Source organism: Balaenoptera physalus, assembly GCF_965194825.1.
Source record: "Balaenoptera physalus genome assembly, chromosome: 15".
NCBI lineage: Eukaryota > Metazoa > Chordata > Mammalia > Artiodactyla > Balaenopteridae > Balaenoptera > Balaenoptera physalus.
The window spans coordinates 30,887,579-30,913,153 of NC_138894.1; the positions used below are offsets into that span (position 1 = coordinate 30,887,579).

Consider the following 25,575-nt stretch of genomic DNA (forward strand, 5'->3'; position numbering starts at 1 on the left):
AAACTGAGTCATTTGTTGAGACGTGGATGGATCTAGAGACTGTCATACAGAGTGAAGTAAGTCAGAAAGAGAAAAACAAATATCGTATATTAACGCATGTATGTGGAACCTAGAAAAATGGTACAGATGAGCCAGTTTGCAGGGCAGAGGTTGAGACACAGATGTAGAGAATGAACATATGGACACCAAGGGGGGAAACCTGCGGTGGGGTGGGGATGGTGTTGTGCTGAATTGGGCGATTGGGATTGACATGTATACACTGATGTGTATAAAATTGATGCCTAATAAGAACCTGCAGTATAAACAAACAAACAAACAAAACAACAAATACTAAACTTTCATTGGGTTATTTGTATGGAAATATGTTAATATAAATGTTTCAGACATTACATGAAATTTCTAAAAATCTTATATGTTCTGGTATAATGTTATAAGTCATAATCCTAGTTATTACCTTAAAATGTATATCTCAGAAATAACTAATTTTCTTGTCAACTGCATTATTATGAACTTTCATCAAATTTTTAACTGTGGTCATTTTTAAGTCTTTTGTCATTTACAGACAGTTCTGTGTGTACTCTGATGCTTTTGCAAATATGTTCCTATAAAAGGGTCTCATCTTTAAGAAATTCATGGAAAAGACTCTGACAAGTACAGGTTTCTGGTAACTGACTGTACTGCTGAACTGAATGAATAAGCATTTTCAGAACTCTAATGAAAAACTGATGAACTCATAAAAGTGCTAACAAAAGATCAAGATGAAAAAAAAAAATTAATTACATGGGACTGAGTGAACTGATGAGGATGAGTATAATTTTTGTGACTTTCTGTCTGAATTAAAAAAAAAAAATCCAACAAGGACTCAGAGGCAAAGAATATACAAATCAATTTTCACTGCAAAGTAAAGGAGCTGTTACAGCAGAGGATTATTGGACTGAATGTCAATATTATGACATAGTATGAGTGTGTTTCTTGTTTGGTAATTGCAATCATTGTTGCTTTTGTTGTGGTCATCCATGTACATGCTTGGTGTCAGTCTATTTATCACTTGTAAAAATAAAATACAGTGTGCGTGTGTGAAAAAAAAAAAAAAACCCTGCAGAAAATAGGCATAGAGGGAACTTCCCTCAATGTAATAAAGGCCATATATGACAAACCCACAGTCAACATCATCCTCAATGGTGAAAAACTGAAACCATTTCCACTAAGATCAGGAACAAGACAAGGTTGCCCACTCTCACCACTATTATTCAACATAGTTGTGGAAGTGTTAGCCATAGCAATCAAAGAAGAAAAGGAAATAAAAGGAATCCAAATTGAAAAAGAAGAAGTAAAGCTGTCACTGTTTGCAGATGACATGATGCTATACATAGAGAGTCCTAAAGATGCTACCAGAAAACTACTAGAGCTAAAAATGAATTTGGTAAAGTAGCAGGATACAAAATTAATGCACAGAAATCTCTGGCATTCCTATACCCTAATGATGAAAAATCTTAAAGTGAAATTAAGGAAACACTCCCATTTAACACTGCAACAAAAAGAATAAAATATCTACGAATAAACCTACCTAAGGAGACAAAAGACCTGTATGCAGAAAATTATAAGACACTGTTGAAAGAAATTAAAGATGATACAAATAGATGGAGAGATATACCATGTTCTTGGATTGGAAGAATCAACATTGTGAAAATGACTGTACTACCCAAAGCAATCTACAGATTTAATGCAGTCCCTATCAAACTACCACTGGCATTTTTCACAGAACTAGAACAAAAAATTTCACAATTTGTATGGAAACACTAAAGACCCCGAATAGCCAAAGCAATCTTGAGAACAAAAAATGGAGCTGGAGGAATCAGTCTCACTGACTTCAGACTATACTACAAAGTTACAGTAATCAAGACAGGTTGGTACCAGCACAAAAACAGAAACATAGATCAGTGGAACCTGATAGAAAGCCCAGAGATAAACCCATGCACATATGGTCACCTTATCTTTGATGAAGGAGGCAAGAATATACAGTGGAGAAAAGACAGCCTCTTCAATAAGTGATGCTGGGAAAACTGGACAGGTACATGTAAAAGTATGAAGTTAGAACACTCCCTAACACCATACACAAAAATGAACTCAAAATGGATTAAAGACGTAAATGTAAGGCCAGACACTATCAAACTCTTAGAGGATAACATAGGCAGAACACTCTATGACTTAAATCACAGCAAGATCCTTTTTGACCCAACTCCTAGAGAAATATAAATAAAAACAAAATTAAACAAATGTGACCTAATGAAACTTAAAAGCTTTTGCACAGCAAAGGAAACCATAAATAAGACCAAAAGACAACCCTCAGAATGGGAGAAAATATTTGCAAATGAAGCAACTGACAAAGGATTAATCTCCAAAATTACAAGCAGCTCATGCAGCTCAATATCAAAAAAACAAATAATCCAACCAAAAAATGGGCAGAAGACCTAAATAGACATTTCTCCAAAGAAGATATACAGATTGCCAACAAACACATGAAAGAATACTCAACATCTTTAATCATTAGAGAAATGCAAATCAAAACTACAATGAGATATCATCTCACACCAGTCAGACTGGCCATCATCAAAAATCTAGAAACAATAAATGCTGGAGAGGGTGTGGAGAAAAGGGAACACTCTTGCACTGTTGGTGGGAATGGAAATTGATACAGCCACTCTGGAGAACAGTATGGAGGTTCCTTAAAAAACTAAAAATAGAACTACCATACGACCCAGCAATCCCACTACAGGGCATATACCCTGAGAAAACCATAACTCAAAAAGAGTCATGGGCTTCCCTGGTGGTGCAGTGGTTGAGAGTCTGCCTGCCAATGCAGGGGACACGGGTTCGAGCCCTGGTCTGGGAGGGTCCCGCGTGCCGCGGAGCAACTGGGCCGTGAGCCACAATTGCTGAGCCTGCGCGTCTGGAACCTGTGCTCCGCAACGAGAGAGGCTGCGACAGTGAGAGGACCGCGCACCGCTATGAAGAGTGGCCCCCGCTCGCCGCAACTGGAGAAAGCCCTCGCACGGAAACGAAGACCCAACACAGCCAAAAATAAATAAATAAATACATTAAAAAAAAAAAAAAAAAAAAAGTCATGTACCACAATGTTCATTGTAGCTCTATTTACAATAACCAGGACATGGAAGCAACCTAGGTGTCCACTGACAGATGAATGGATAATGAAGATGTGGCACATATATACAATGGAATATTACTCAGCCATAAAATGAAACGAAATTGAGTTATTTGTAGTGAGATGGATGGACCTAGAGTCTGTCATAGAGAATGAAGTAAGTCAGAAAGAGAAAAACAAATACCGTATGCTAACACATATATATGGAATCTAAGAAAAAAAAAATGTCATGAAGAACCTAGTGGCAAGATGGGAATAAAGACACAGACCTACTAGAGAACGGACTTGAGGATATGGGGAGGGAGAAGGGTAAGCTGTGACAAAGTGAGAGAGTGGCATGGACATATATACACTACCAAATGTAAAATAGATAGCTAGTGGGAAGCAGACACATAGCACCGGGAGATCAGCTCGGTGCTTTGTGACCATCTAGAGGGGTGAGATAGGGAGAGTGGGAGGGAGGGAGACGGAAGAGGGAAGACATATGGAAACATATGTATATGTATAACTGATTCACTTTGTTATAAAACCGAAACTAACACACATTTGTAAACAATTATACTCCAATAAAGATGTTAAAATTTAAAAAAAGCTGACCTGAGGCATCGTAATATACTTTCATATTCTGAACACTGTCAATGCCATCACTCTTACAGACCAGAGAAAGAAAGCCTAGGTGCCTAGCAAGAAAATCTGGGAAAAGATATTCTAAAGTTTAGGGTGATAAAAGGACGATCAGGGAAGCCTTCATGTAAACTGAGCCTTCAAGCTTCTCAAACAAGGAAGATGTAACTATTCATAACATGGAGAAGGGAAGAAGTCTCTGAATGCTTCTTGCCCTTCAAGCCAGGTGCTCAGCAGGCTCACCCCAAATCCAGCAAAGCACACCCCTTTAAGCCTCTTCAATAGTCCACCTGACATTCCGAATCTGCAGAATCTCCCTAAGGCTCTGAGGTATTTATCAGATTACCATTTGAGGTCACATATCCTACTGTCATGTTTTGTGGCTGTTTATTTATATGCATTTTCTCCTTGGAGAAATTAGAAACTCGGAGTTCACAAGGAAACACAGTGTTCTGCATGGGGCAGGTGCACAGTGTGAATTTGTAGTGCACATACTAAATGAAATTGCTTTCCTTGTAACCCTGGCCCCAGTTCCAGCCTAGAGATCCTAGAGTCCAAAGACTGTAAAAAAGAATTATGTGGAGCCAGCTGACAGCTGTTCTATTTGTCTGCTCATTTCTGAAGTCTCCATTGACTATTCAGTCCCATGGAAGCCAGAAACACCTGCCTGTCAGAGAATCAAATGCATGATTTGGAGATTTTGTCAGATGTTTAAACCCCGAAGGCGGTATAAGACATAATTCCTACTCTGAAAAAAAAAATGCATATTTTAAGGGATGGATCCATGAACTCTGCAAAAAAAAAAAATTGTTTTCAGTGTAGACAATATTTATTGACAGGTGTTAAGAGTGCCAAATAGTAACACAGGGATGGGAAAAGAAGTTGGCATGGTTCCCCTCCCCCAAGTGAGGACCCTGTAATCAGGCCAGTGAGGTGGTAGTACTTGACTGCAGCCACTTTGAGTCCAGCGTCCTCTGAAGAACAAGTTTCCAGGCAGGAGGGGTCCTCACAACATGGGGGAAGGGAGCAGTACCCTAGAAGGGGCGTGAGCTATGTTCCATCCCAAGCTGCTTTGTTCCTGTCCACCACACACCTCAAAAGCTTGGGGCAGGGGTGTTAGGGGACTGGGCTAAACCTATCCCTTTAAAAGGTAGATGACTTCTTCAATGCAGGAGGCAGAATTGATGTGATTATAACTGATATGAAATGCTGATTGGAATATTTGCTAATTCTAAAATCTCTGCTAAATCTCAAAGTCTATACACAAATTCAGACGTGGACACTCATTCAGATGACACCACTCAGTGCTTGATCCCAAGTAAGAGATGGAGAAATGGCTCCAGACCTAAAGTCATCATTCACTTTGCTTCCCTCTTCCTGCAGAGAGGTTTCATCTACCCTGGGCTTTGATATGCTCAAGTGTGTCTGTCTCAGGAGGTGGAGAGTCTCTTTCTCTTCATGAAGCATACTTTGTTAGCCATACACTGACTTCTAGATGTTCAAAGAATTGGTGAAGATTTCTCCAGGAGCTATTTTTTTTTGTTGGCTTTAGGCCACTGCTTTCTCATTCGTACACATTCACTTCCCTTCAAATTGTGTGGACCTGTACAGGATTGCTAGCCTTTTACATTGCCACACCAGGACTTTAAAAACTACTATTTCTAACACCATTATTCCTTAATCCAAAAAAGGTAAAAATAGGCTTTACATTGACTAAATTCACAAAGTTGTTCTTATTTCACTGTAAGCCACTGACATATACTTAGACATCATGTCCCTAGCATAAGGACAAGGATGAAAATTTCTCTCCTGGAATGTTGCTAGATGGGTTCTAAAATATTAAAAATATATGGCTGAGTTTAGCATTTATGCCATAAAAGTCATAAAGCTTAAGGATAGAATATGAAAAAGAAAATAATTGTAAAAATCACCAGGACTCAAAGGGTTTCTGGAGAATTTTTCCCTGGGCAGGAACAATGCATAATCACTAATGCAGATTATGGTGACCAAATTGGAATTTTGTCCTTTCTTCTCTGTTCCAGGTACATGGCCATCATCCACCCCCTCCAGCCCCGGCTGTCGGCCACAGCCACCAAGGTGGTCATCTGTGTCATCTGGGTCTTGGCTCTCCTCCTGGCCTTCCCCCAGGGCTACTACTCAACCACGGAGACCATGCCCAACCGAGTGGTGTGCATGATCGAATGGCCAGAGCATCCCAACAAGATTTATGAGAAAGTGTGAGTAGAGATGAATTCCAGTGCCTTCTTTGCCCTTTCTTATTCCTTCTTTCTTTTGTTCTTTTGTTGCTTAGGACTTAATTTGTATGTTCGGGTTTTATTTGTAAACATTTCTCACAACCACTCTGATGTCAGGTTGATGTGTCCATAATTATCAGGAGACTATTATGTCCCAAATACTATTCTGGACTTTGAATGAAAAGTTTTAAAATATAAGACCTGGATCCTGTTATAGCATACCATTTGGGCACACTACTGTGTCCCTCTTACCAGTGACTTTGCCCTGCCTGTGTCTGCATTTCTTTGCCTGGGAACTTTTTCCTACCCTATAGAATGCCATTTTGCCCTCTTGCACAGCATGCCAGAGGGTAAGGGAATTATCCTTCCCTCCACACTCCCAGCAGCTCTCAAAAACAACTGATGGGGGAACTTCCCTGGTGGTGCAGTGGTTAAGAATCCGCCTGCCAATGCAGGGGACAGGGGTTAGAGCCCTGGTCCGGGAAGGTCTCACATGCCGTGGAGCAACTAAACCAGTGCACCACAACTACTGAGCCTGTGCTCTAAAGCCTGCGAGCCACAACTATTGAAGCCCACATGCCTAGAGCCCGTGCTCCGCAACAAGTGATGCCACCGCAATGAGAAGCCCGCGCACCGCAGTGAAGAGTAGCCTCCGCTCACCACAACTAGAGAGAGCCTGCACACAGCAACAAAGACCCAACTCAACCAAAAAAAACAAACTGATGGGAGTTGGCATATGAACACCCCAGCTCCCTCCCCCTTCAGGTGGGAGGTCTCTGAGGTGTGTGTGTTTTACTGTGTTCAGGATTTCCTCTTGGGATTAAGCTCCAGTCACCCTGGTAGCAGCTGGCTCAATGACACACCCTTTGTTAGCCCCACTCCCTACTGGTGTTTCTTTCTCCTTCCAAATAAGTCATTTGCACTTGAATCTTTATCTCAGGTTGTGTGTCTGGGGAAAACTAAACCAAAACACCTACTTTCTAGGATTTTGCAGCTGGAAAAATACTTACACCTGTGAAATGCATGGGAAGGCAAGGCCAGAACATTGAGACCTTATGAGTTACAGGTCCCCCACAGGACAGGCCTGCTTCTCTTCCAGCGGCCTGACCGATCACATTTAGGGTTTTTTAAAGCTATCTTGGCACATTTTCCCAAGATTTCTTATCTTAATGGCTTATTCTTTGTTTTGTTCTATTCAAGTGAGCAGCAATGTGACATTTATATTATCATCAGTTTTCTGGATTCAAAGCACATTGATAATATGACTCCTTTTGAAAGTCTTCTGTAATTTTCCAATCTTGGGTTTATTAAGTGAATTGTAAAAGACCACTGGTGTTAGAATCAGAAGATCTGGGTTTTAATTACAAGATTGCCAGTTTCTAGCTATGTGACCCTGGGCAAGAGCGCAGTCTCTCCTCGTTGTTAAATGGAACATGATAAAGCACTGCCTCACATAAAAAACTGTTTTGAAGAGCAAATAAGTTAATGTATTCTCACCTTGTAAGCTATTAAATGCCATGCGAAAGATAAGATACTGTTGTTGAACTAAATTCATTAGACAGTATAATATAATCATTATAGACCTTTGAACTTATTACATGGTAAAATGAGACACTGTACCTGTTGGTCCTCTAGATTTGAGGGTCCAAAAGCCTGTTGCACACAGAGTTACACTACTGCATCTGTTCCATGGAGCATGCAAATGTGGCTTGCCAGAAAGCAATACATAAATCTCAGACTTTGCCTTCCAGACACAGACAGCGGGATTTAATTGATCAGTCAGTGGGAGGATTAATGCTTAGCCTAGGAGATATTGAGCATTTTTCTTTCAAATGAAACTACAAGCCTGAGCAGAGTCACAGCGGGAGAAAGAATATAGCTTTACAAGCTGTACAGGACCCATGAACATGTTCAAGCCAGAAGCTTCCCTCAAAAGGGGGAAAAAAACCCCTCTGAATTAAAGCTCATTATATAAACTGCTTCAGAAACTGCCGTCAACTTCAGGGACCTTAGCTCAGTTCTTAGTTCTTGTGATCTTTTCAAAGTCTAATCACCTTTCTGCAACTTTTTGCTTCAAATAAGCACAGTTCTTTTATCTTCCAACAAATTCAAATTTTAACTTGGAAATAAAGGTTTATTTTCTCATAGATCTCTGGGATCTCATGCAATAAACAGTAGTATTTAGTGTTTTACTTTTAAACATTTTGCTATTTTATGCTTACTAATGATTAGAAAGTCCCTTTGAGACTCAACGTTTTGGACTGTCCTTTCAAGTTACCTTTAAAGAATTTTGGGTAACTGCTACTGGATGCAGGGTTAGGTTTGCCATTATTATTTATTTCATGATTTTAACCTAAAAAAAATGGGCCTGGATTAAGAGCTCCTGATTTTATCTATTCAAGATGTATAAAATGTTTATAGATGCAGTAGTAAGTTGAAAGAGTCCACATTTGCCATTCACATATTGTCTGTGATACAAACATAAGTGTAAGCTTTATGCAAACCTATTTTGTTTTTGTCAGTATCTGTCATAATGCATCATGATATATTTTTTAGGGAATTTAAATTTCATCAGTTCTAAACTAAGTACTTTATTATATTCTCTTCTATTAGAACTAATGATTGCCATTTCCACAGTACACAGTAATTCCAAATTTGAAACCATAAGGAAACTTTATTTTGAGACAGGGTAAGAGCATAGACTTGAGAGTTAAATGAGGGATCAACTCCCAGCTACATTTCTCTCTAGTTGAGTCATAATGGTCAAGTTATTCAAGCTTCTAAGCCTAATAGTACAGTCCATATAGAGGTGTTGAGAGAAGTAAATAAGGTACTTGCTTAGCTCAGTGCCATGCACATTGGAAAGAAACTAGTGAATGTTACCTACTGTTGTTAGCATCATTCATTGATCTGGGTACATGGGCAGAAAACTGGCAGCAGAGAGTGAGGTGGGCAAATGCTTAGGCCCAATTCATCTGATGAATAATTTATGCCAGATAATTACACTAAAATGTTTTGTGAAAATCTTAGATTGCTGCATTTGCCTTCTGGTTACATGGTTAACCTCTAACCCTGATCATTTATCATTTAGATTCTTATTAATACATGGATTAAATTAAGCACTTTTAAAGAAAGGCAATCCAATAAAAGAACAGGTAAAAGATATCCTTATATATTAAATGACCAATTAATATATAAAGAGACACACAACTTCATTCATCAACAGTGAAATGAAAATTAAAACCATAATGAGATCTTACTATCCACCTATTAGACTAGCAAATGTTCAGAAGTCTGACTAAACTAAGCATTTAAAACTTTTGGTGAAGAACCTTAGTAGACTGCTAAAAGTATACATTGATAAAACCACATTGGAAAACATTTTGTAGTATCTAGAAAAGAAGAAACTATTCATACCTCCATAACCCTGCAATTTCACTCAGGGGTAATTAATTACCCTAGAAAAACTCATGCTGTGAACCCACATACATCTAGATATTGTTTATATCAGCATCATTCTTAAAGCCCTAAACTGGAGATACTCCAAATGTCCATCTTCAGTTAGATGGATATTTTAAATGTGGTACAAGCATGCAATGGAATATTACGTAGTTGACAGAATGAACAAAATGTAGCTCCATGCAGCATAAATGGCTCTTGTAAATAAGGTTTTAAAACAAGCAAAATGAAAGGTGGTAATACTACAACTGCAAGCAAAGAAGTAGTCACCATGAAAGTGAAGACTGTGATTATCTTTCAAGGAAGAGAAAGGGATGTGATCAAGAAGGAACACTAGGAGTTGCTTCTGAGGACATGGCATTATATTTCTCCAGCACAATGGTAGTAGCATGAATGTTTGCTTAAAATTTACTCATAATACCAAGTAGTTTGACTTATGCACTTTTTCTGGAATTTATGTTTCATTTTTATTTAACTTAAAATTAAATGCTATCCAAAGGTTTTTGCTTTTACAAGCTCTCAAGATACTGCTTCCATTGGGATAACCCCAAAATTCCCTCCATAAGAAATTATCTTCTGAAGTGTGGGCTCTGCCTGGGGTGACATTCAAAGTACTCATCTCTGAATAAGCGAAGTATGGATAGGCCCCATTTCATTCTCATGTTTACTTGCATTTTGCCTTGCTGACTCCTATGTGTCAGCCCATTTGGAATTTTTCCAATTGGTCTAAGGGGGGTTAGGACAAATTATTGTCCCTGGAAGGATGTGACAAATGTTAACCGAGAACAAGCCCATAGACTCTCCACAGCACTCATCCCTTGCTGCTATTATTCATAAGCACGTACATCTGGGCTACAAAATGCTACAGACAGACTTGGTTCATCTTCCTGGAAAATCATTTAAAACTTCATTTTGCATTTAAAAATATAAATAAATTATGGAGTATAATGAAAATTCTTATAATTTCTTTTATCACCCATATTCCCATCATTTACAAAGGCTCTAACATTTTGATGAATTCCCATCCAGGGAAATATTGTTCTTAGTTTCTTTTGAAGTGTCTTGTGTACCTACAGGTCAACACAAATATAGATTGTTTCCATTTTTGTAACACAAAATGTAGCTTATTATGCACATGGTTCTGTACCCTGTTGTTTATTTAACTTAATACGTCTCAGAGACCTTTTCATATCAGTTCATGAAGAGCTTCTCTATTCTTTTTTTCAGCTACACAGTACTCTATGTTATAAATGTACAATATTATTTAACCAGTCACTTTTAGTGGACTTGGGATTGTCTCCAGCCTTTTGCTATTGGAGTGCTGTCATGAATAACCTTTACATTTATCATGTAAGGCTATGTGGAGCATAAAAATCCCAAAAATGGAATTGCTGAGTCAAATTTTTATATTTGCCCTCCATACTAATTTACATTTCCACCAGAAATGTGTGAAAGTCTCTGTTTCTCCACAGCCTTGCCACCAGACTGTATTGTCAAGATTTTAGATTTTTGCCCACTGAAGTTGAAAATGCATTTCTCTTATTAGGAATGGGGTTGAATTTTTTTCATAATTTGAGTCATTTGTATTTACATCTTATAATCCGCCATTTACCATATCATAAAGAATTTATTATGTCATTAAACATGTTTCTACAATTTGATGTGAATATATATGTGTGTATGCATATGTAAATAATAGTTTTTTTAACTAATCTCCTTCTTTGAAAATTGATTACTCCAGTGATTTCCCTTAGCTGACTAGTAAGATAAAACAGCAAACTTCATAAACAGGCTGCTTCTAGCTACATCCCTAGATTCATGCAGGGACAGGTTCAATGTCTTCTGCCATCCACTGTTTATGTCTACAATCTGCAGTTATGGAATGTTATTCTAACATTATAACATTCATGAAACTGGAGACTTGAGTTCATTATTAATATAGTATTGTCATAGTTTGTGATTGAGTCCTGCCATAATTTTAGCAACTTGGCAACTGTGACTGCTCTCGTGAAACTGTGACACTACCTAGGAAGTCCTATAATGGTAGAGTGATTGACTGGTGAGGAAGAAAAATTTCACAGGTAACCAAAAGTAACTCTTCCCAATGGAGAAAAAAAGCACAGTAAAAGAAAAATTAAAGTATAAAGAAGAAATATTTGGCTTTGCAAAATGCAAATTCAGTAGCTTTCAAAATTATTTGGATCCAAGCCCACTCGTGAGGATGCTATGCAAGCTGTCAAGTTGCCATGGTCCTGGAAGGTTATGGGGTAATACCCCTGAGGACAAGGAAGATGAATGAGCCAATATTTCTTTATCAGAGGGTTCACCAATACGGCCAAGAAAATGTCTGTAATAGGGATGAAAAATGAGAACTACATCCCAAAGAATGAGATTTAGGCAGCCTGGGGAATTTCAGCTTCCCTGAATCATTTATTAATATTGGTCATATGTCATTTTCTGTTAATTAAACTTCTTTGTACATAACTTTGTCGTAAAGTTTTAGCATGAAGTAAGATGTGCTTATCTGAATTCCAAATATTACCAATAGTCCTGGGAAAGGAAACTATGTCATAAAACAGCATCACTCATGACTATAATTACCTGGAGATTTTGTGGAAGTGTACATGAATGTGGATATATTAACTCTAATATAATTCTTTTATTTTGTATAAATTTATTCATTTTATTTATTTATTTTTGGCTGCATTGGGTCTTTGTTGCTGCCCTCGGGCTTTCTCTAGTTGTGGCGAGTGGGGGTTACTCTTCGTTGCAGTGCATGGGCTTCTCATTGTGGTAGCTTCTCTTGTTGCAGAGCATGGGCTCTAGGTGCATGGGCTTCAGTAGTTGTGACATGCAAGCTCAGTAGTTGTGGCTCACGGGTTCTAGAGCACAGGCTCAGTAGTTGTGGCACAGGGGCTTAGTTGCTCTGTGGCATGTGGGATCTTCCAAGACTAGGGCTCCAACCCGTGTCCCCTGCATTGGCAGGCAGATTCTTTTTTTTTTTTTAAAGCATCTTTATTGGAGTATAATTGCTTTACAATGTTGTGTTAGTTTCTGCTGTATAGCAAAGTGAATCAGCTATACATATACATATATCTCCATATCCCCTCCCTCTTGTGTCTCCCTCCCATCTTCCCTATCCCACCCCTCTAGGTGGTCACAAAGCACTGAGCTGATATCCCTGTGCTATGCAGCTGCTTCCCACTAGCTATCTATTTTACATTTGGCAGTGTATATATGTCAATGCTACTCTCTCACTTCGTCCCAGCTTACCCTTCCCCCTCCCTGTGTCCTAAAGTCCATTCTCTACGTCTGGCAGGTGTATTCTAAACCACTGCACCACCAGGGAGGTCCTCTAATATAATTCTTTATTAGTACCAATTGAAACAGAAGACTATCTTTATTTATAGCATTTTGTCTTTTGTATGTCATGTCCCACCATCTTAGCTGAAATATTTACATTTATACATATCCTTTAGTTTCATTAATAATAATGAAAATTAAAAATTGACTAATTGGTGGAGAATAAGAAGAAAAAAAGAATATTAGAAAAAGTACCTGCAGTTTACTTCCCCAATTTTCCACATTCTTGATTATTTCACAAATGAAAAACAAGTATGGATCCTTTACCAAGCTGCTCCAGGCCTTGCCAAAAGGGTGTCAGCATATTTGTGGTTCCAGGACTGTTTATGCTAGCTTCTATGATTAATCTCCTCCCCGACACCCACTACATTTATATAGCCCAGCACTCCTAGTATTGTCACTGTTGTTGCTGGAAAGCAGTTAAACTGATAATGAAAAGTACATTGATATTTCAGGGGAAAATGGTTGCATAAAAACAAGCCTTTAACCCTGACTCTCAGACAAAAAAATCACAGTAAATAAAGTAAAAAAAAAAGAAGGAGAAGGAGAAGGAAAAGCCTACATTAATGCAGAAACTATGGAGGTTGCCATAAAAATGCCAGAAATTTCACTACCTTTCTGGTAGATATTGCACAGACAGAGACAAAGAGGAGGCAGTAGCCACCATGGGAAGTTATGTGCAATACATATGGCAACCCCTAATTTGGAGGTGAAAGTGTAAGCCTGAAAAAGATGGGACTACCAAATTTGGGATTCCTTTGTGTTGTCATGTTAAATTTCCAGAGATAGCTGACCTTACCAAAAGAGAAAACACAACCAGGCCTGAAAGTGTAATTGAATGTAAGATTAAATGGACAATTTTCTACAAAACTGTAAATCACATTAATGCAGCTTGAGAGGGGAAGAATGAAAATACTGTTCAAGAGTTACATTTATAAAAGGCAATGGAATCAAAATTTGTGCAGAGAATTTCTTTCAAATATCTTATAAGCTCTTAATGAGTTCAGAACCATATGGAGAACTTGCTAATTTATTATACACATTTGGTATGACCTAAATGTAAAAAGTTGACAAACTAAGCTCCAAAACCAAACCTTTAGGCCAATTCCATTTCCAACTATAGATAAGAGATTCACACAAAGGAATTCAAAATTATATTAAAATAACAATGTTTTATTTTTTGAGCATGACTTCTTCCAGCAATAACGTTAGTAAGTTATCAGGAAATTGTTATTTTATTTTATCAAATGAACTGGTCAAAGAGAAGTATATATTTTCTCAATAAATGTCAAAAATAAATTTGTTAAAATGTAATATGTATTAAAGAAAAAAATAGTTTATATCAGCAATAATCCTTGAGAAAATAAAGTGAATAACACATCTTCTTTACAACAGAAACAAACAAAACCCCAGAAAATTAAGAAATAGGCATTATATGAAGAAAAACAAAACAATTATGCTATTTTAGACTTTACTGAATGCCATAACAGAATATTTGAGAAACATTTCACATGATCCAAAACCTGGAAAGTATCTAAGGGTATATAGGAAACAATCTCCCTTCTATATACATATTTTTTAAATTTGTACACCAATGTTCATAGCAGCATTATTCACAATAGCCAAAAAGGTGGAAACGCCCTTCTGTCTTTATGTAATTCCATGAAGATATCAGTTCTTCTCAAACTATTCCAACAAGTATGTTTAGATGGCTGATAAAGCAAATCATCTGAAAGAATAAATGGATTAAAATAGTTCAAGAAAATGTTGAAAGAGAAGAATTAATTTCGATATCAGCAAAATAAAAAAGAAATATAAGAAATGACTTGCTCTTTCAGATATGAAAATACTCACTACTGAGGATAGAATTGATCAATAAAAAACAGAATAGAAATCACACACACATACAAACACACACACACACACACACACACACACACACATACATACACACACACAGAAACCCAAGAATATAAAGTTTTGTATATAGTATACGCTACAGATAACATGTGAATTCTGAAATGATTTTTCCATAAATTTTTTTTGGAAACCTGAGAACCCCAAATTCTGTAGGATTTTGTAACTTGAATGACTTTATAAGTAACCATTGTGGGTAATCACATAACTCACAGCTACCCACAACTTAGAGAGTCAAAATTACATTAGTGTACTGAAGCCTCTAAGAGGCTTTCCATTTTTAAATTTTTAAATTTACTTTTTTATGTAATATATTCATGTGGTTTAAAAACCAGTAAGTGTAAAAAGTAATCAGAAAAAAGATTTCTCCCTCTAACCACTGTTCTTAGTTTCTTTTGAATTTTTAAATTTTAATTAATTTATTTTTTTATACAGCAGGTTCTTATTAGTTATACATTTTATACATATTAGTGTATATATGTCAATCCCAATCTCCCAATTCATCACAGCACCACCTTTACCCTGCCACTTTCTCCCCTTGGTGTCCATATGTTTGTTCTCTACATCTGTGTCCCTATTTCTGCCCTGCCAACCGGTTCATCTGTACCATTTTTCTAGGTTCCACATACATGCGTTAATATACTACATTTGTTTTCCTCTTTCTGACTTTCTTCACTCTATATGACAGCCTCTAGATCCATCCACGTTTCTACAAATGACCCAATTTCATTCCTTTTTACAGCTGAGTAATATTCCATTGTATATATGTACCACATCTTCTTTATCCATTCCTCTGTCAATGGGCATTTAGGTTGCTTCCATGACCTGGCTATTGTAAATAGTACTGCAATGAACATTGGGATGCATGTGTCTTTTTGAATTATGGTGTTCTCTGGTTATATGCCCAGTAGTGGGATTGCTGGGTCATATGGTAATTCTATTTTTACTTTTTAAAGGAACCTCCATACTGTTCTCCATAGTGGCTGTATCATTTTACATTCCCACCAACAGTGCAAGAGGGTTCCCTTTTCTCCACACCCTCTCCAGCATTTCTCGTTTGTAGATTTTCTGACGATGCCAATCCTAACTGGTGTGAGGTGATACCTCATTGTAATTTTGATTTGCATTTCTCTAATAATTAGTGATGTTGAGCAGCTTTTCATGTGCTTCTTGGCCAACTATATGTCTTCTTTGGAGAAATGTCTATTTAGGTCTTCTGCCCATTTTTTGATTGGGTTATTTGTTTTTTTAATATTGAGCTGCATGAAGATGTTTATATATTTTGGAGATTAATCCTTTGTCCATTGATTCATTTTCAAATATTTTCTCCCATTCTGAGGGTTGTCTTTTCGTCTTGTTTGTAGTTTCCTTTGCTGTGCAAAAGCTTTTAAGTTTCATTAGGTCCCATTTGTTTATTTTTGTTTTTATTTCCATTACTCTAGGAGGTGGATCAAAAAGGATCTTGTTGTGATTTATGTCAAAGAGTGTTCTGCCTATGTTTTCCTCTAAGAGTTTTATAGTGTCCAGTCTTACATTTAGGTCTTGAATCCATTTTGAGTTTATTTTTGTGTATGGTGTTAGGGAGTATTCTAATTTCATTCTTTTACATGTAGCTGTCCAGTTATCCCAGCACCACTTTTTGAAGAGACTGTCTTTTCTCCATTGTATATCCTTGCCTCCTTTGTCATAGTTTAGTTGACCATAGGTGCGTGGGTTTATCTCTGGGCTTTCTATCCTATTCCATTGATCTATACTTCTCTTTTTTGTGCCAGTACCATATTGTCTTGATTACTGTATCTTTGTAGTATAGTCTGAAGTCAGGGAGTCTGATTCCTCCAGCTGTTTGTTTCCCTGAAGACTGCTTTTGCTATTCAGGGTCTTTTGTGTCTCCATACAAATTTTAAGATTTTTTTGTTCTAGTTCTTTAAAAAAATGCCATTGGTAATTTGATAGGGATGGCATTGAATCTGTAGATTGCTTTGGGTAGTATAGTCATTTTTACAATATTGATTCTTCCAATCCAAGAACATCGTATATCTCTCCATCTGTTTTGTTCTTAGTTTCTTGTGAGCTTTCCAAAGTTCCTTTCTGCTTATCTAAAAGGGTTTGACTATATATTCTAATTGTCTCCTTTCTTAACACAAAGTGTCATATATAACATACTATATTCTTGTTTTTTCCACTTACAGTTTAACTCAGATATCCTTTCCCCTTAGTATTGAGCAAATAGTCTCATTGTTTTCTTTACAGCTGCATAGTATTACGTTGTATAGAAAAAACATAACTTATTTATCTGGCATGATATTGATTTATATTTGGAGTGCTCCTAGTGTTTTGCTATTTCAAATAATATTGTAATGAATAGGCTCCACTCTGATAATTTTTCAGTAAAGAAACCTGATGGTTTTGTTTAAACCTTGTGTTTCCCAAATTTACTTGATCATAGAATCCTTCTTTTGACTAACCCCTGGTAACATCCCACAGAAATATTGTCCATAATATATATTCTGGTGAAACTCTGCACTAATCATAAAAATGTGTTTCTTTCTCACATCTTAAAACGAATATAAATTCCAAATAAATTGGAAAGGAGTGAAAGCTTTCAAAAAATAACACTCAAGACAAAACTAAAATGAAAGAGATGGCTGGTTTGAGTATAAACTTAGATATAGATACAGGTATATATATATTTGTTAAATACTGTATGTCAGGAAACTCCATGAGAGAGTTTGGCAAATGACAAAGTGAGGGAAAAAACCCACAATGTATGAGACAAACCATTGACATAATTATCATAGAGGAGACCTGAGCACCTGTGGTTGGAGTGCCGAGTCCAAACCACTGGACTAACAGAGATCTTCAGGCCCCAGGAATATTAGTCAGTGTGAGCTCTCTCAGAGGTCCTCATCTCGGCAACAAGACCTGCCTCCATCCAACTGCCTGCAAACTCCAGTGGCTGATGCCTCAGGCCAAACAATCAGCAAGATAGGAACACAGCCCCACCCATCAAAAAAATGAGATGACCAAAATATATGTTATAGATGAAGGATTAAGGTAAAATCCTACAAGAGCAAATAAATGAAGAGGAAATAGGCAACATACCTGAAAAAGAATTCAGAGTAACAATAGTAAAGATGATCCAAATAGAAATAGAAATGGAGGCATGAATTGAGAAAATAAAAGAAATGGTTAACAAGGACCTACAAGAACTAAACAACAAACAAACAGTGATGAACAACACAATAACTGAAATGAAAAATACACTAGAAGGAATCAATAGCAGAATAACTGAGGCAGAAGAACAGATAAATGAACTGGAAGATAGAATGGTGAAAATAACTGCCATGGAATGGAATAAAGAAAAAAGACTGAAAAGAAATGAGGACAGTCTCAGAGACCTCTGGGACAAATTAAATTCAACAACATTCGAATTATAGGGGTCCCAGAAGAGGAAGAGAAAGAAATAGGATCTGAGAAAATATTTGAAGAGATTATAGTCAAAAACTTCCCTGACATGGGAAAGGAAATAGCCACACAGGTCCAGGAACCACAGAGAGTCCCATACAGCATAAACCCAAGATGAAACACACTGAGACACATATTAATCAAACTAAAAAACATAAATTCAAGGAAAAAATATTAAAAACAGCAAGGGAAAAGCAACAAGTAATATAAAAGAGAATTCCCATAAGGTTATCAGCTGATTTTTCAGCAGAAACTCTGTAGGATAGAAGGGAGTGCCAGGATATATTGAAAGTGATGAAAGGGAAAATCCTACAACCAAGATTACACTACCCAGCAAGGATCTCACTCAGATTCAACAGAGAAATGAAAAGCTTTACAGACAAGCAAAAGCTAAGAGAATTCAGCACCACAAAACCAACTTTCCAACAAATGCTAAAGGAACTTCTCTAAGTGGGAAACACAAGAGAAGAAAAAGACCCACAAAAACAAACACAAAACAATTAAGAAAATAGCAATAGGAACATACATATCAATAATTATCTTGAAAGTAAATAGATTAAGTGCTCCAACCAAAAGACACAGATTGGCTGAATGGATACAAAAACAAGACCTGTATATAATCTGTCTACAAGAGACCCATTTCAGTCTTAGGGACACATACAGACAGAAAGTGAGGGGATGGAAAAAAGATATTCCATGCAAATGGAAATCAAAAGAAAGATGGAGTAGCAATATTCATATCAGAAAAAATAGACTTTAAAATAAAGACTGTTGCAAGAGAAAGGACACTACATAATGATCAAGGGATCAATCAAAAATGAAGATATAACAATTGTAAATATATATGCACCCAACATAGAAGCACCTCAATATATAAGGCAAATGCTAATAGTCATAAAAGGGGAAATCGACAGTAACACAATAATAGTGGGGGACTTTAACACCCCACTTACATCAATAGACAGATCATCCAGAGAGAAAATAAACAAAGAAACACAAGCTTTAAATGACACAACAGTACAAATAGATTTAATCGATATTTATAGAACATTCCACCCAAAAGTGGTAGAATACACTTTCTTCTCAAGTGCACATGGAACATTCTCCAAGATAGATCAAATCTTGGGTCACGGATAAAGCCTTGGTAAATTTAAAACAACTGAAATCATATCAAGAATCTTTTCTGACCACAACTCTATGAGATTAGAAATCAATTACAGGAAAAAAACTGTAAAAAACACGAACAAATGGAGGCTAAATATTATGCTACTAAATAACTAAGAGATCACAGAAGAAATCAAAAAGTACACAGAAACAAATGACAAAGAAAACATGAAAACCCAAAACCCATGGGACACAGTAAAAGCAATTCTAAGAGGGAAGTTTATAGCAATTCAATCTCACCTCAAGAAACCAGAAAAGTCTCAAATAAAAAATCTAACCTTACACCTAAAGCAACTAGAGAAAGAAGAACAAAAAAAAACCCCAAAGTTAATAAAAGGAAAGAAATCATAAAGACCAGAGCAGAAATACATGAAATAGAAATGAAGAAAACAATAGCAAACATCAATAAAACTAAAAGTTGATTCTCTGAGAACATAAAAAAAATTGATACACCTTTAACCAGATGCATCAAGAAAAAAGGGATAGAATTCAAATCAATAAAATTAGAAATGAAATGGAGAAATTATAACTGACAATGCAGGAATACAAAGGATCATAAGAGACTACACAAGCAACACTATGCCAATAAAATGGACAACCTGGAAGAAATGGAAAAATTCTTAGAAAAGTACAACCTTCCAAAAATGAACCAGGAAGAATTAGAAGATATGAACATACCAATCACAAGTAATGAAATTGAAACTGTAATTAAAATCTTCCAGTAGGGCTTCCCTGGTGGCACAGTGGTTAAGAATCTGCCTGCCAATGCAGGGGACACAGGTTCGAGCCCTGGTCTGGGAAGATCCCACATGCTGCGGAGCAACTAAGCACATATGGCACAACCATGGAGGCTGTGCTCTAGAGCCCCCGAGCCACAAGCATGGAGCCTGCATGCTGCAACTACTGAAGCCCACACACATAGAGCCCATGCTCAACAACAAAGAGGAGCCACCACAATGGGAAGCCCACGCACCATAACCAAGAGTAGCCCCCACTCACCACAATTGGAGAAAGCCCACACACAGCAACAAAAGCCCAATGCAGCCAAAAATAAATAAATTAAATAAATTAAAAAAATTTTTTTCCCTTAAACAAAAGTCCAGGACCAGAGGGCGTCACAGGCGAATTCTATCAAACATTTAGAGAAGAGCTAGCACCTTTGCTTCTTAAACTCTTCCAAAAAATTGCAGAGGGAGGAACACACCCAAACTCATTCTATGAGGCCACCATCACACTGATACCAAAACCAGATAAATATATCACAAAAAAAGAAAATTACAGACCAATATCACTGAAGAATATAGATGCAAAAATCCTTAAAAAAATAATAGCAAACAGAATCCAACAACACATTAAAAGGATCATACACTGTGATCAAGTTGGATTTATCCCAGGGATGCAAGGATTCTTCAATACACACAAATTAATCAGTGTGATACACCATATTAACAAATTAAGAATAAAAAGCATATGATCATCTCAATAGATTCAAAAAAAAGCTTTTGACAAAATTCAACACACATTTATGATAAAAACTCTCCAGAAAGTGGGCATAGAGGTAATCTACCTCAACATAAAAAAGGCCATATATGACAAACCCACAGCAAACATCATTCTTAATGGTGAAAAACTGAAAGTTTTCCTCCAAGATCAGGAACAAGACAAGGATGTCCACTCTCTCCACTTTTATTTAACATAGTTTTGGAAGTCTTAGCCATGGCAATCAGAGAAAAAAAGAGAAATAAAAGGAAAACAAATTGGAAAAGAAGAAGTAAACCTGTCATTGTTCACAGATGACATAATACTATATATATAGAAAATCCTAAAGATGCTACCAGAAAACTACTACAGCTAATCAATGAATTTATTAAAGTTGCAGGATACAAAGTTAATGCACAGAAATCTCTTGCATTCCTATACTCTAATGATGAAAGCTCAGAAAGAGAAATTAAGGAAACACTCCCATTTACCATTGCAACAAATAGAATAAAATACCTGTGAATAAACCTACCTAACGAGACAAAACACCTGTACTCACAAAACTATAAAACACTGATAATACAAATCAAAAATAATGCAAACAGATGGAGAGATATACCATGTATTGGAAGGATCAATATTGTCAAAATGGCTGTACTACCCAAAGTAATCCACAGATACAATGCAATCCCTATCAAATTACCAATGGCATTTTTCAAAGTATTAGAACAACAAAAACAAAAAATTTGGGCTTCCCTGGTGGTGCAGTGGTTGAGAATCTGCCTGCCAATGCAGGGGACACGGGTTCGAGCCCTGATCTGGGAAGATCCCACATGCTGCGGAGCAGCTGGGCCAGTGAACCACAACTACTAAGCCTGCGCATCTGGAACCTGTGCTCTGCAACTAGAGAGGCCGCGATAGTGAGAGGCCCGCACACCGCAATGAAGAGTGGCCCCCACTTGCCGCAACTAGAGAAAGCCCTCGCACAGAAACAAAGACCCAACACAGCCAAAAATAAATATAAAAAAAAAATTTACAATTTGTATGGAAACAAAAAAGCTGTAAATAGCCAAAACAATCTTGAGAAAGTAAAACAGAGCTAGAGGAATCAGACTCCCTGACTTCAGACTATACTACAAAGCTACAGTAATCAAGACAGTGTTGTACTGACACAAAAACAGAAATATAGATCAATGGTACAGGATAGAAAGCCCAGAGATAAACCCACACACATATGGTCACCTAATCTATGACAAAGGAGGCAAGGATATACAATGGAGAAAAGACAGTCTCTTCAATAAGTGGTGCTAGGAAAACTGGACAGCTACATGTAAAAGAATGAAATTAGAACACTCCCTAACACCATACACAAAAATAAACTCAAAATGGATTAAAGACCTAAATGTAAGACCAGACAATGTAAAACTCTTAGAAGAAAACATAGGCAGAACACTCTTTGACATAAATCACAGCAACATCTTTTTTGACCCACCCTCTAGAGTGATGAAAATAATAACAAAAATTAAAAAATGGGACCTAAATAAACTTAAAAGCTTTTGCACAGCAAAAGGAACCATCAACAAATAGAAAAGACAACCTCAGAATGGGAGAAAATATTTGCAAATGAAGTAACTGACAAAGGATTAGTCTCCAAAATATGCAAACAGCCATTGCAGCTCAATGTTAAAAAAAAAAAACAAAAAACAGTTCAATCAAAAAATGTGGAGAAGGTCAGCCTTTAAGGTTCCTTTTCCTGCGTGCAATTCTCCATTTATTATCTTTAATTTCTTGTCCCTTTGAGACTAAAATACTTTCACAGACCTAGAACAGGCCTTCAGACAAAAATAATTGTTGTCAGAGACTGTAATATGTTGTATGGGAGGAGTTTCAAGATGGCGGAAGAGTAAGATGTGGAGATCAACTTCCTCCCCAAAAATATATCAGAAATACATCTACATGTGGAACGACTCCTACAGAACACCTACTGAACACTGGCAGAAAACCTCAGACCTCCCAAATGGTGTCAGGCCTGTGCCTCTGAGGTGGGAGAGGCAGGTTAAGGACATTGGTCCACAAAAGACCTCCCAGCTCCATGTAATATCAAATGGCAAAAATCTCCCAGAGATCTCCATCTCAATGTCAAGACCCAGTTCCACTCAACGACCAGCAAGCTCCAGTGCAGGACACCCTGTGCCAAACAACTAGCAAGGCAGGAACACAACCCCACTCATTAGCAGAGAGGATGCCTAAAATCATAATAAGGCCACAGACACCCCAAAACACACCACCAGATGTGGACATGCCCACCAGAAAGACAAGATCCAGCCTCATCCACCAGAACACAGGCACTAGTCCCCTCCACAAGGAAGCCTACACAACTCAATGAACCAAACTTGGCCACTGGGTGCAGACACCAAAAACAATGGAAACTATGAACCTGCAGCCTGTGAAAAGGAGACCCCAAACACAGTAAGTTAAGCAAATGAGAAGACAGACAAACACACAGCAGATGAAGGAGCAAGGTAAAAACACACCAGACCTAACAAATGAAGATGAAATAGGCAGTCTACCTGAAAAAGAATTCAGAATAATGATAGTAAAGATGATCCAAAATCTTGGAAATAGAATGGAGAAAATACAAGAAATGTTTAACAAGGACCTAGAAGAACTAAAGAGCAAACAAACAGTGATGAACAACAAAATAAATGAAATTAAAAATTCTCTAGAAGGTATCAATAGCAGAGTAACTGATGCAGAAGAAGGGATAAGTGACCTGGAAGATAAAATAGTGGAATTAACTACTGCAGAGCAGAAAAAAGAAAAAAAGGAAAGAAAAGAATTGGGGACAGTCTCAGAGACTTCTGGGACACCATTAAACACACCAACATTCGAATTATAGGGGTCCCAGAAGAAGAAGAGAAAAAGAAAGGGACTGAGAAAATATTTGAAGAGATTCTAGTTGAAAACTTCCCTAGTAAGGGAAAGGAAATAGTTAATCAAGTCGAGGAAGCACAGAGAGTCCCATACAGGATAAATCCGAGGGGAAACATGCCAAGATACATATTAATAAAATTTTCAAAAATTAAATACAAAGAAAAAATATTAAAAGCAGCAAGGGAAAAACAACAAATAACACATAAGGGAATCCCCATAAGGTTAACAGCTGATCGTTCAGCAGAAACACTGCAAACCAGAAGGGAGTGGCAGGACTTATTTAAAGTGATGAAGGGGGAAAACGTACAACCAAGATTACTCTACCCAGCAAGGATCTCATTCATATTTGATGGAGAAATTAAAACCTTTACAGACAAGCAAAAGCTAAGAAAATTCAGCACCACCAAACCAGCTTTACTACAAATGCTAAAGGAACTTCTCTAGGCAGCAAAACCAAGAGAAAGAAAAGACCTCCAATAACAAACTCAAAACAATTATGAAAATTGTAATAGGAACATACATATCAATAATTATGTTAAATGTAACTGGATTAAATGCTCCAACCAAAAGACATAGACTGGCTGACTGGACACAAAAACAAGACCTGTATATATGCTGTCTACAAGAGACCCACTTCAGACCTAGGGAAACATACAGACTGAAAGTGAGGGGATGGAAAAAGATATTCCATGCAAATGGAAATCAAAAGAAAGCTGGAATAGCAATTCTCATATCAAACAACATAGACTTTAAAATAAAGACTATTACAAGGGACAAACAAGGACACTACATGATGATTAAGGGATCAAACAAAGAACAAGTGATAACAATTGTAAATATTTATACACACAACATAGGAGCACCTCAATACATGAGGTAAATACTAACAGCCATAAAAGGGGAAATCAACAGTAACACAATCATAGTAGGGGATTTTAACACCCCACTTTCACCAGTGGACAGATCATCTAAAATGAAAATAAATAAGGAAACACAAGCTTTAAATGATACATTAAACAAGATGGACTTAGTTGATATTTATAGGACATTCCATCCAAAAACAACAGAACACACTTTCTTCTCAAGTGTTCATGGAACATTCTCCTGGATAGATAATATCTTGGGTCACAAACCAAGCCTTACTATTTAAGAAAGTTTAAATCGTATCAAGTATCTATTCCAACCACAACGCTAAGAGACTAGATATCAATTACAGGAAAAAATGTGTAAAACATACAAACAACTTGAGGATAAACAATACACTAAGACGTCACTGAAAAAATCAAAGAGGAAATCAAAAAATACCTAGAAACAAATGACAATGAACACGATGACCCAAAACCTATGGCATGCAGCAAGAGCAGTTCTAAGAGGGAAGTTTATAGCAATACAATCCTACATTAAGAAACAAGAAACATCTCAAATAAACAACCTAAACTTACAACTAAAACAATTAGAGAAACAAGAACAAAAACCCCCAAAGTTAGCAGGAGGAAAGAAATCATAAAGATCAGATCAGAAATAAGTGAAAAAGAAATGATAACAAAGATCAATAAAACTAAAAGCTGGTTCTTTGAGAAGATAAACAAAATTGATAAACCATTAGCTAGACTCATCAAAAAAAAAAGGGAGAAGACTCAAATCAATAGAATTAGAAATGAAAAAGGAGAAGTATCAAATGACACTGCAGAAATACAAAGGATCATGAGAGATTGCTACAAGAACTATAGGCCAATAAATTGGACAACCTGG

General features: G+C 37.0%; 2 protein-coding genes across 2 annotated transcripts in view; one reads left to right on the plus strand and one right to left on the minus strand.

The window, feature by feature from the left end:
- TACR1 (tachykinin receptor 1) overlaps window positions 1-25,575 on the plus strand; it is a 298,687-nt gene that overhangs the window by 183,287 nt on the left and 89,825 nt on the right. Inside the window, exon 2 of the mRNA XM_082428074.1 lies at window positions 5,830-6,024. Within this exon, the coding sequence (XP_082284200.1) occupies window positions 5,830-6,024 (195 nt within the window). The remainder of the gene's footprint in view (window positions 1-5,829; window positions 6,025-25,575) is intronic.
- Window positions 15,171-25,575, minus strand: part of POLE4 (DNA polymerase epsilon 4, accessory subunit) — a 200,084-nt gene continuing 189,679 nt past the window's right edge. The window contains exon 5 of the transcript XR_014254390.1: window positions 15,171-24,052. The gene's annotated coding sequence lies outside the window, so the exon portion shown is untranslated. The remainder of the gene's footprint in view (window positions 24,053-25,575) is intronic.